Source organism: Centruroides vittatus, unplaced genomic scaffold, assembly GCF_030686945.1.
Source record: "Centruroides vittatus isolate TY-2023 unplaced genomic scaffold, ASM3068694v2 scaffold_1444, whole genome shotgun sequence".
NCBI classification, from domain to species: Eukaryota; Metazoa; Arthropoda; class Arachnida; order Scorpiones; family Buthidae; genus Centruroides; species Centruroides vittatus.
The window spans coordinates 681,355-694,135 of NW_027122679.1; the positions used below are offsets into that span (position 1 = coordinate 681,355).

Below are 12,781 nucleotides of genomic sequence, written 5' to 3' on the forward strand. Positions count from 1 at the left end.
TTGTGACCCACCCCTACACACTAACATCCATATATATATAGAAAACACCCTAAAATTTTTTGTATTTCTCAACATTTTGAGGTCCCTAGTCCAAAAACGTAAAAATTGTCGGGGATCATTTTTCGACCCATTACCAGACTTGGTAAGAATGGAAGTAAAAAGTGCAATTTTACTACTTTTCCAGGTAATAAAAATGCACTTCTGTTACATAACAGAGCCAGAAAAGTAATAAAAATGCACTCGTTACCCTTGAAAAATTACTTTAAGAAGATAATATTTGCAACAAATAATATTTCATTAACGTGTAATAAATTCAATACCAATTAGAAAATTTAAAAATTTGAATTTAATATATTATTTGTTAGTCAACAGTTTTTTTTTAAATCAATATAAATGCATTCTTAAATGAACAAATTTTATTATTGTAAAAATATGTATTCAATTTTAGAAGTTAAACACTTAATAATAGACTTTATGATATTTATTAATGTGGTATTATGTATAAAAAGAAACTAACCGCAACAAAGAGCTTTGGACTTGAACACGGGTTCCTGAGCAGTCATATCTTTAGAAGATAAACCATCCATAGAGAGTGACACATTCTGAGCTTGTGCATTTGCCTAAATATAAGATATTCACTTTTTAAATTTAATAAAATTTTATTATAGAATGTCTATAAAGTAAGCTCACCTGTTTAGTGCAGTCTATAGCCAAACCTATTTACCAAATTTACAACAAATTTTTGCTCTGTGTATTGAATCATGGAAAGCAAGTTTAAGGAAGAAAATTTAATTTCAAAAGTTGCTAGTGGGAAAAATATCCATACTAAGTGATAAGACACATAAAAATGGCTAAACGTATCAATTATTCAATACGTCACCTCCATTTCTAAATCATCACTTGAAACCTTACGATAGAAAGCTCAACTGTTGATCACGAAGTCTTTTGTGAAATGGTAATGATACAGCACAATACAGTTTTTTAAGATTCACCAGTGTTTTTGTCTTCCCAATAGACAACATCCTTTAATACTCCTTGCACATAAACTTTTATTCTGGCAATTACTTATTAACTTAAAAATTTTCAACCTTTTGAACCTTCACACCTTTTGTCTGTTTTTCAGTTTAATTAAACTTTAGACCAACAAGACTTATAATGTATTAGCCAGCAGCTAGTATATGATAAGTCTGTTGTTGGTTAGAGTTTATGAACTAAAAGTTTAATTGTTAAAAAGTTGTCTTCGGGTTTAGAATGTCTTACAGACGGAAAAAAGCTTCATCTGTCAAAAGAATGCTCCGTGGCCAATCACTCCCCACCTTACTCTTAGCTAAGAACTGCAATGCAAATGTTTGTTTAGCATCTGGATCAGAAAGATAAAAGTTATTGAACACAAAATATCTTTTAAGGGCAGAAGTGCATAATTTTTTACAATTTTGTGAACTGTTGCGGATGGGTTAACTAATGATCTTACAATACGACAAATACTACCGATTCTATGCACGTTTTATTTGCCGTTCTCAACCAATAATGTTGTTACGTCTGCTATCGGCTACTCACGAACAGTGCTTCAATCCTTTCTAGGTTCAACATTCAACAAATCTGTTGTTTCTTCAAAATTTAAAATCATGTTTTGCAACCCAGTTGTAGAAATCAAACTTTCCTGCATTCCCTTCAATGATCTCAACCACTTGAATACAACATTAGGAGAACTGTTGTTCTGAAAGAACAATCTAACAAGCGGTGCACTTTCTTGGAAATGTTTGCTTTTAGAAACATGATATCTTGTTAGGTTTGCTTTCATCATTGATTAAAGTGTCAATTTTCCTCTGATGGCAACTTTTGAGCTAAAATATTTCTTCTATAAACTTGCTTCTCATGCTTTCAACAACACACACTGAAAATTTCTTGTAAATACAATAAGAAGTTTTCTCTTAGACTGCTCTAAATAAGCAAACTAACTTTACGAACACCCCGTAGATAAATAAATAAATATTAATATATATATACACACTTGAATCTTAACTTATTAAAATTTTTATTTACTAAAATCTATTGATTATATCCTTAAACTTTTTAGAATTAGTATTAAATATTTTTCTTATTATTAAATATTATGTAAATTATAGTATTCTACATTACTTTTAATGTTCTTCAAATTAACTGTTTTTGTCTTTTTGTCTATATTTAGTTCTGTTGGATATTTTCTTAATTATCTATCTATCCAGAGTTCAAAAAATAATGTGCCATTAAAACACTGTTTTTAGTGTTATTTCATTTGTATATTGTTCATTTATATGCAGGGGGGTGGATCCAGGAATTTCATTTAGGAGTTGCGCTTCATGTTAATATCAATATCCTTTGTACTGTAGTTCTACTATGGGAAACTTTTTCTACTTAGAATTTTAGGAAGTCTGTACACACCTCTCCACATCCCCTGGATCCACCCAGTTATTTAGATTTCTTGTAGAACATATCATTTGTAATATTGTTTTAATCGATATTATTGTATTTCTATTTAGCATATGTTCTAAATTTTAATCTATTTTTACTTTTTCTAACCATCTTGATTTATCCTAATAAATCATGATTGCTAGAAAAATTCCATCTTTAGAGATTTAACAGTACAGAATATATTTAATTTCAATTGCATACAGTAAAACCTTGCTAAGTTGAAGTTGTAGTAACTGTGTCCTGGGAATAATATATAGGGTTTTCCACATATCTCATTAAGTCAAAATTGTCAGTACTTTTAACTCAAAACTATTTTCTCTTACATTCCACATGAATACAGGCAATTAAGATAAACAAACACTATGGCTCCATGCTGAGCCACACGTCTATTACAACCTTGTATTTGACATCCTTTTATAGTATGTTACCAGCATTCTGATTGGGACACAAGGAGTGCCTTGATAATGCACTCAAAAGCACCATAAACTGTATACAATTTTGTAACCATTCTGTAAATAGATTCTTGAGAAATGGCTTGACGACAGTGTTACCGAGAAGAAAAAAACTCTAAAGAATCACACGGCATAGATAAAAAGAAAAGCTGAATTTTAATACCTCAAAAATAAGAATTATTCCAACAACTCCACTGGACAATTATTTATGTATATACAGAAGTTGGGACGGAAAAATTACAAAATGACCGAAACGTCCCTTGCAAACAAAAAAAACTTAACCTAAACTTAACTAATATTACAACTAGTTTGGCCCTGGAAAAATAGGGGTTAGATGATAAATAAATTAATTCAAAAAGCTAATAAAGAAGAATTTAGAGAAAGAAACAGTTGGCAGAAATTAATACCTGGGGTTTTTTCTCTTTTTTTTTTTTTTTTGATAAAATGGCTGTAATTGCAAGTTAGTCTTCTCATTGCACATGTTCTACTTCTTATAAATCTCTTATTTCAGTTAGTCCTTGATTTGGGCAAAAAGTACATGGAAACTTTTATAATTATTTTTCTTCCTTTTCACCCGGAAAATTATTCTCCGGACCTGATAATTTACAGCTCCATTTTTCCTCCAAATTTCAATGATTCAACTGGATTCACCCTCCCTCTCCTCATCATCCTCATCCTTTATATACCCCTTCACTCATTAATTTCCCCAACCGATCGGGTGACCATTTTTTCTTGAAAGAGCCACTTAAGTCCAACCAATAGAGACAAGGCTAGATAGACAAAGACCAGAAGTAATAGATTTTATTTCCCAATATTATTGTACAAATCTGTTCGGGCAATCGAACCTAATTGCTTTTGGGATTGGACTTCTATTCTTGGCCAAACAATAAATTAAATAACTACCTAAAATCTAAGGAAAAGCTAACAAACAAGATATTAAAAAGTGCTCCGTGGCAAAAATTTATTTCAGAGAAAAATAACTTAATGCTTCTAAGACAAATAACATTATTTTTATAGATATTTTATTCATTCATTTAATGTGATTTATTTATTTTGAATATGTACTATATATATATATTTTAATTATTATTTAATTGTAAAACTTTGAATATTAATGAAAGCTTCTTAAATTCATATTAATGAATTTAAAATAAGAAATAAGATTTACCAAGTTTGTGGTAGATTCTGTTTTCACGCTAACTGATTTTAACCTTATTTCTTCTGGTATTTTATCAGGAACGTGACTGTGCCCATGATTATGTGATTTCTGCAGAAAACGAGTAAATTAATCGTATTTAAATTATAAATATGTAACTTAATATAATAAATTTTAATTTATTATTACTTTAAATAAATTTTATTTGTAATTCATAATAATAAAACATGCTTGTAATGCATTCTTTCACAAGAAAACACAATGATTACCTAAAGTATAGAAATAATTCACCTCATGATCATCCTTGCTTGAGAAGATTTCCATAATTGTTTCAAAGACAAAAAGGCAATAAATAGCTCCAAGAACCCCTAATTGTTTCCATAAATAAAATGGAATATTTTCCAAACTGACGCCGACATCCGTTTCTTCTGATGTTTGCGTATCGTGAGAATGTAAGCCCAAAGCCTGAATAAAGTAAAAATAATATTAAAAAAGCTTTTTCAAAAATATTTTAAAACATTACAAATTGTTCATGCCCTTCCTGTTTATTGTTTATTATCTGTAGTGTAAGCATTTTAGTGTTATTCATTAACATATGAAATGACTCTACTCCCATACTGATGCAAATCATGTGTCAACATGGATTCATCCATGAAAGAAATGTCAATGGAAAGTGAAAACATTTTGGTAATAGTGTGTGTCAATTTTTTAATACATTAAATTGAGTTTTTGTAGGTATCTATTCCTATACAGTGGAGCGCTGTTTATACATTGAAAACATTTAAACATCTAAATTCTTTACAGAGTTTCATGTATACATCATTTATTTTCTGATAAAGATAATAGATAGCACAATATAGTTCTTAGAAAACACATTCAGAATTTCTAAAATACATTTTTTGTTTCATTTCTGCACCTTTCCGTTTACATTCCCAGAATTAAACGGCATAAAACTGGCCCCTGTCGGCTGTATTATCTCGGAGAGAAAAGAATTAGCGATTGATTATTGGCTAACGGATCATAAAACAGGGTAAATTTACATATTTCTAGTATTCTGCGAGAGAGATCCTCAACAAAGAATGTTACTTTTTCTAATAATAAAAATATAAAAAACAAATTAAAATATTCGCTACAAACCATAAGTTTGTCGTAAAGATTATTCGTTCTGCCATTTTTAGTGCATCTTATTACATGTCTTTTCCATCTGGTCCCTTGAGTGTCATATAAACAATGCACCATTATTTATGAACAAATTATAAACAGTAAGTTCACAGTTTTATTTTAAACTTACTATTTTTTAAATTTTTTTAACGAAGACTTGACAGTTTTAAATAGTAAATCTCGATCTCATAGATTAGTACATATAGCAGGTTAAAATGACACAGATTTATATAGTTTATACATATGCACAAAAATTGGAACTTTTGTTTAGTAAAACGTTGAATTTATGTCATGTCAGATGAAAATATTAAGCATAAATGGTAATGGTGCTAGGATTTTCATTCTGGGAGGACAGAGGTGGGCAGAACATTGTTTTAGTGTGGTGGTTATTATCTGCACATTTTATCATCAAACAAATTAATTTTTAAAATTTAACAATTGATTTTCAGTAAGTCACTTCTATATAAGAAGGAAAAAGTTTAGTGAGCATAATTACATAATTACTTGGCAAACAATGATATTCAAAAAACTTTTCAATAATGGTCAGTATGGGTAGACTTGAATAAATTATTTCAGGGTGGATGGATGGTTGAGCAAGAAAAATTTTAGGGTTGGCTGGCACCCACCCTCACTCACACTGTCCATGAGTAAAGATGAGAACTCTGAATTGTCTTATTAATTATTTATCTAAAGCCAATTATCAGATTCTGGTAAATTTAGTTAAAATAAATGAATTCAAGAGGTAGAGATGAGAATTAGATAAGAAATTCATCCCTGAGGCCAACTCTTAGATGATCTATGCACATTTTTGGTGATAGTTTAATGATCCAATTAAAGCAGCTGTCTATTAAGAAAGATTTTTCAAGAGGAGTCCAAAAAAGGATTGATGACAATTGTAGTCTTGTGGAGAGGAGAAGACACTCATTTAGAAATCATTTTTCATTCATGATTCCATCATTCAGCCTTTCTTTCACATTGATTATGAACTTCAAGTTGTGATAACTACATCCATCTAAAAATTCTAGATCTATTTTCATCCTTAAAAAACATACACAGATACAAGGCTCTTTCATATCCAGGTGTTTATAGGCTAATACCAAGACCTGCTGGGATTCTTTCCTCCTCTATAATCTTAAATTGCCCATTCATGCAATTAGGCTATGTTGTAGAATAATACTATACAGTATAGATAACTGAATCATAAAAAATAAACATTAATTTAGATAAAAAGAAAAGCTTGCTTTTTGTTTATTTCTTATAGACATGGTTTCACATCTACTCATTGAAGAATGTAGAATCTAAGAACATGAACAAAGTTTATTGATTCTCATTAAAAAACACAACTGATGTCAACCCGACCGACACAACCAATTCTTCCTGAAGAGGTGTGCCTTAGTGGTGTCCTCACATCATTACGATTTATAGCCATGCCAGCCATACATGATATGCAAGCTACAACTGTAGTCATTACAATATTATGTAAGTTAAAAATATCCTGCATTTATTTTTAATCATTTATTACTAAATTGGTTATTTTTCTAATTATATTTTACACCCTTATATTATTGATATTTAACAGTTTAATATCATATTTATAAATAGAAATAAATAATTTCTGTAAATACTTAAAAATATAAAATAATTAAAATGACAAATATGGTGTATAAAATGATAATTTACCTGCGGAATGAGATGCAACAGAGAATCACTAGCCATAGTTCCAAAAGATAAACCAATGAAACCCATCATAATGTAATGATACACACTTTTGGCCATAATCGGAAGGATAAAAATTCCACCAAGGGCACACAAACTGATGACAAACACAGCCAATGAACTGTATCCGTACACTAGAAAAATTGTTTTACTGATTAATAAATATTTCTTTTTCAATAATTTATCATAAGAAAAAGAATAATTTTTGAATTAACGAAAATAAGTATTAATCGACAAAATTTTCTTACACTCGGTCAACGACGGACGGGAAACAATCTTTGTCGAATTCTTATTACAAACGCCACTTACAATTTGTTGAATGAGCGCGGGACACATTTGAAGGAATTCATTTCTCGTAACGTTGGTATAAGGTAAGTGTCCAAATCTTAAAATGAGCATGTCTGAATCAAAACACTAGAAAATTAAAAATAAATAATAATTTTTTTCATTAATCATACCTATAACATATACTGTATACCGTATTTTACGGACTATAAGACGCTAGGGACTATAAGACGCACCTGAATTTTGGAGGCAATTTTTCGAAGAAAAAAGTGCGTCTTATAGTCCGTAAAATACGGTATATATGAACCATTGAAAGCGAGAGTGGTGTAAGGGGGTTTTTCAAAAAAAAAAAAAAAAAACTACATTTTTGCCGAGTTTAAGTTCCTGACAGAATTATTTACATATTTGTTGTAAAGAAATGTGAGTATTAAATATTTCTATAGATGAAAAGTGACTTATACCACTTTCACCTTCAAACGTTTTATTCGACCTTAAATACATACAAAATAAACAAAATTGTCTTTTGGCATTAAAATTCTTTAATTCCGAAAAACAGTTTTGTTTACTTCGTACATAATTATTGGCCTTAAATAAATTACTTTTTGATTTGTAATCTAATGAATTACTTCAAAAAAATTTCTACGTAAAAAAAAATATAAAGTATATACATTAGGGTGGTCCATAAAAATTGCTTTTTGTTTTTCAGTTTGGCCACCTCATAAATTTGTAACATATATCCATAGCAATAACATTGTATAATTTCAGTTGGCTAGCTTTAGCAGAAGAGGGTGCTCAATCGAGTGCTGTTTTTTAAATTTCTGTGAAAAATGCTTGATCTTGATTTTTTTTCTTACAGGTCGGTTTCGTGTGTTAAATTAACCGAATCTATTTTTAAATACAACTGTTAAACAGTTTTATAGACGAACGTAAAAAACTTTGGTACTTATTTACTAGACTGTGAATGAATCGGTGCATTAAAATGATTTCATCAACTCAAAAAAAAGATGACATTTTTCTACTTGGATGTCGGGATCTTGAGCCGTTGGTAAGGATTAACCAACTTCCAACTCTTTGGCGAGTTCTACTTCGTTATCACCACATATTAAATGAATCAAAAAATGTGAAAGATTCTGTGCATGTGCTCAATTCATTCAAGAAGTCGTAGAGGTGTGGAGCAAATCTGGTATTCCGACCAGACAACCAAATCGCACTGGTATTCCGACCAGACAACCAAATCGCCGTGTTGAAAAACATAAAAATTCATAAGAAATGGCTGCTTTTAAAGAAAAATAAAACAAGAGATTCGGAAGCACAGAAAAATAAAGAGCATTTGTTTATAGAAGAGCTAGACAAACTTTTTGATATTGCCCATGCAAATGCCACAAACTCAATCAAAATTGCAGAAGACAGAGTTTCTCATTGATCAAAGAGGTGAGCGTAAGATGATTATGACATCGACTGACAAGAAGCTGGAAAAGACCAAAGAACATTCTCTAAAACGAAAACAAAGAGCTGAAGAATTAAGAGAAAAGAATGCTAAAAGTAATGCTTCAACTTCGGTAGTGTCAAGTCAAGAACTAGAGCTTGATTTCAGCTTCAGTAGCACTTCTAGTGCCGGTATCACTTTACAGGATAAGCAAGATGATGATTTTGTGGTTGCTTTACCAAAAAAGACACAGAGCATTACCAGTGCCAGTGATGTGCCATTGACTAGTAGTATATTTACACAACATGTTACCAGCGCTCTTGATCGTAACAAAATAACTGACCGAGAAGCAGTGCGACTGATTAGTCCGTTGTTCTGCCGCACTTGGTTGTAATCCCATTTCACTCCCAATCTCTTGAAGCACAATTCGACGTGCATGAAAAAAGCAAGGACAGAATTCAATCCGAATATAAAAGAAACATTCGACCCGACTTATCCACTTGTAATACACTGGGATGGAAAAATACTGCCTGATATAACAGGTAATATGAAAGTAGAGCGCCTTCCGATTCTCGTCTCCGATAATGGTTGCGAAAAACTGTTAGGCATGCCCAAACTTACTGCACGTATGGGGAAAAAACGTCCGAAGCTGTTTTTGACACAATGGAACAGTGGAATGTCACAAATAAAGTCTGAGCTATGAGTTTTGACACTACTGCCTCTAACACCGGTGCCAAAAAAGGAGCGTGCACTCTCCTAGAAGCAAAGACAGGCCGTGATCTTTTATGGCTTGCTTGTCGTCATCACGTGTTTGAAATAATGCTTTCAAAAATATTTACACTGTGCTTTGGGCCATCAAGCTCTCCTATGATTCCATTATTCAAGAGATTCAGAGATGTTTGGGATACATTTCCAAAAGAGCACTACGATTGTCTTGACTCCAGTACTAGCACGGAACAGTTTGCTGAAAACACTCTTGCAAGTCTTACAACTACTTTAGCTGGAGAAAAACAAGTTTGCGATGATTACAACGAGCTAACAGAGCTTGCAATGACTGTTTTGAACAAACCACCTGCGAGGATTCATTGGCATGCCCCGGGATCAATACATCATGCTCAATGGATGGCAAAACTGCTGTATGCTATGAAGATTTTTCTCTTTAGGAGTAATTCACAAACATTTAAGCTAACCAAAAGAGAAGAAAAACAAATCGTTCGATTTGTTAGTTTCAGTACACTCATATACACCAAGATTTGGATCGAAGCGCCTTTGGTCATCTGGCCACCAATTAATGACTTGCAACTTTGGAAGAGATTAAAATCATATGAAGCCATTGATTCCAAAATCAGTGCAGCAGCAAGGGATGTCTTAGAGCGTCACTTGTGGTATTTGTCTGATGAGCTAGTTGCCTTTGCCTTGTTTTCCGACAAGCTGTCTTATGGCGAGAAAATGGCGATTGTTCAAAAAATGGATGTTGACGGCGGTTCTCGTTTAGTACGAGGTGACTCTGCTAAACTATCCACGGAAGTCACATTAGAAGCCTTTGCATCACAAAGAATGCTGAAAACGCTTTCAGTTCTAGACATCAAGGAGTGTTTCTTGCGATTACCTCCTGAGACTTGGGGTGACAATGTTGATTACCTTCACGGCAAAAGTTGTATAAGAAATTTGCTTGTGGTTAACAACACTGCGGAGAGGGGTGTAAAACTATTTGAAGATTATAATTCAATACTCAGTAAGAATAAGGAAGAAAAACAATTTTTACTTCATGTTGTTGAACAAAACAGAAAGATTGTTTCTACTGAAACATCCAAAAAAGTGCTAACGAACTTAGTTTTAAGTTGAGAAAAAAGAACTGTAATTATTATTATTTTAAGTATTGCTTTGTTTATAACATTTTGTGCGTGTTTAAATACTATATTTGAATAAAAAACTTACTTTTGATACATAGTTTACATTTTTTACTTAATATTCTGACTAGTTCTTTTTAAGAATTTTTTCATAAAATTCAGATATTTCAAAGTCAATGAGCACCCCATTGTATATAAGATAGGGAGCTGAAATTTTGAACACATAATAGGAATGGTAGGTGTAACAAAACAAGGGGGTGGTGTGACTTCCATTTGAAAATTTTTTTTTGTTATTTACGCATGGACCACCCTAATATACATGTAAAAAAGTTCTTACTTTTTCTGCTAAACTTTTATGCTCATGATGATCTGATGCATGACTTCTTTTTATTGTTACAAATCTTTTCTTTCGCCTTTTATTATTTGGACCACTCTCAGATATTCCAGTAAAGGTATTTTTATTAAAACTTTCGGTTGTCATTGAATCCGTATATGATGACATTTCGTAGGGATAATGATAAATTGCATGTGGTCTTTCCGAAGGAAACACTGGTGAATGACTTTCCTCATTGTGATCCTCATGACAATCATCGTGATCGTGATCATTATTATGGTCGTGGTCGTGGTCATGGTCATGTTCATGAGTATGATGTCTGTGATTATGATTTTGATGTCCACCATGGCTATGAATATGATCGTCGTGATTATGTGAACTTGGAGGATTACGTAAATCATTCAACATTTTTTCTATGCCTGTTACGATTAAAAAGAGCATATAAATAATATTATAATAAAATAAATTAATTTCATAAAATATAAATTTATAAGTTAAAAACTGAGTTTTTAAAGAAAAAATTTTTTATTAATAGGACTCAACCAATGTAAACAATATAAGAACTTTATGATCCCATACTTATTACACAGAAATTTTTCTTTACTTAAATTTTATATTATTACTGAATTTGTTTTATTTAACTGTATGATTTTTCAAATATAAATTTTAGCAATTAAGTTTCAGAATTAAGTTCATTACAATTAGAAGTGTGTATAAGTATATTACTCATTTTAAGCAGTCCGTTTTTACTACAGGTTATTAGTCAAGTAACTCAGTTTGTTGGTGTTAAATTTACAAAAATAACACATTTAATAAAAAAGTTTGAATGTTTTTTTTTTCATAAATTTAACACCAGCAAACTGAGTTGCTTAATTAACTGTCTTCATATTGGTATAATATAGTGAAATAATAATAGTGTACAGTACATCAGTACACCGTCATTATTTTACTGTAGATTAAACTAATTTGAAGGTTTGCTTTTGATCTGACAATGAGAAGTTATTAGTCTCAAAAAACATTTAGCATATAGTAGAAATAGGCTTTTTAGAACAAATAGCATACAATAGCATAGCATTAATATTTGATAAATCCATGTCACTTCTCAACTGCATTTGTAATATTGTACTTCTAAAAATTTAGTTCAGCTTTACAATAAAAAAGTATTAGATTCTGTTATACATATATGAACAAATGAACAAAAAATAACTAAAACAGTTACAACTGAAATTAAGCTGTAAGATAGCTTTAGAATTCAGAAAGAATTCTTTACCCGCTGGACAAAAGTTTGATTAATATTATCAGATCTACAAGAACAGAATTAAGTAGATATAAGAATTAGGAAGATTGTAAGAGTTAGAAAAAATATTTCTTCTAAAAAACAATTTGAGAGATAAGAATATTTCCAATCCAACCAATAAAGATTGACAAAAATACTATTTATTTGGAAAGAATAGATAGAACAGAAAAATATATTATCTTTACTCCTATACAGTGCCGGATTAAGCCTCTAGCGGGCCCTAGACAAAATTTAAATTGGGGCCCCATTTAAATAAGTTGCATCTAAACAAATCTTATATAAAGTGACATTAGTGTAGCTAGTATGGGTGACACCCGGTGCGGATATCGTGGTGTCATCCATAACTTTTTAACTCTTTTATAAAACACTGTTGAATTGTAATATCTTCGCACTCGAGCAACTTGAACGCTATATCGAATATGCGATGTCGCGACGTATAGGTGTAGATTTAGAAAATAAATCATAACCATCCATACATCAGCACTACCACGAGACGCGGCCGTAGGAATATTTGTAGAGATGGCGCGAGAGATCTCGTGGCGTACATTACTTCTGACGCACGGGTGGCTGTTGACCTTTTTTATTTTTTATTTTTTTAAGTAATGGCTAGTCAAGCGGAGCCTAGTAAGAATTGTTAAATATAGCCTTTTCTG

At 31.4% G+C, this 12,781-nt stretch overlaps 1 protein-coding gene across 1 annotated transcript in view; it reads right to left on the reverse strand.

Moving 5' to 3' along the window:
- LOC136987010 (metal cation symporter ZIP14-like) overlaps positions 1-12,781 on the reverse strand; it is a 41,253-nt gene that overhangs the window by 7,305 nt on the left and 21,167 nt on the right. The window contains exons 5-10 of the mRNA XM_067284647.1: positions 10,835-11,250; positions 7,185-7,350; positions 6,901-7,070; positions 4,351-4,524; positions 4,072-4,170; positions 518-620 (exon numbers count right to left, since the gene is read on the reverse strand). Of these exons, the coding sequence (XP_067140748.1) occupies positions 518-620; positions 4,072-4,170; positions 4,351-4,524; positions 6,901-7,070; positions 7,185-7,350; positions 10,835-11,250 (1,128 nt within the window). The remainder of the gene's footprint in view (positions 1-517; positions 621-4,071; positions 4,171-4,350; positions 4,525-6,900; positions 7,071-7,184; positions 7,351-10,834; positions 11,251-12,781) is intronic.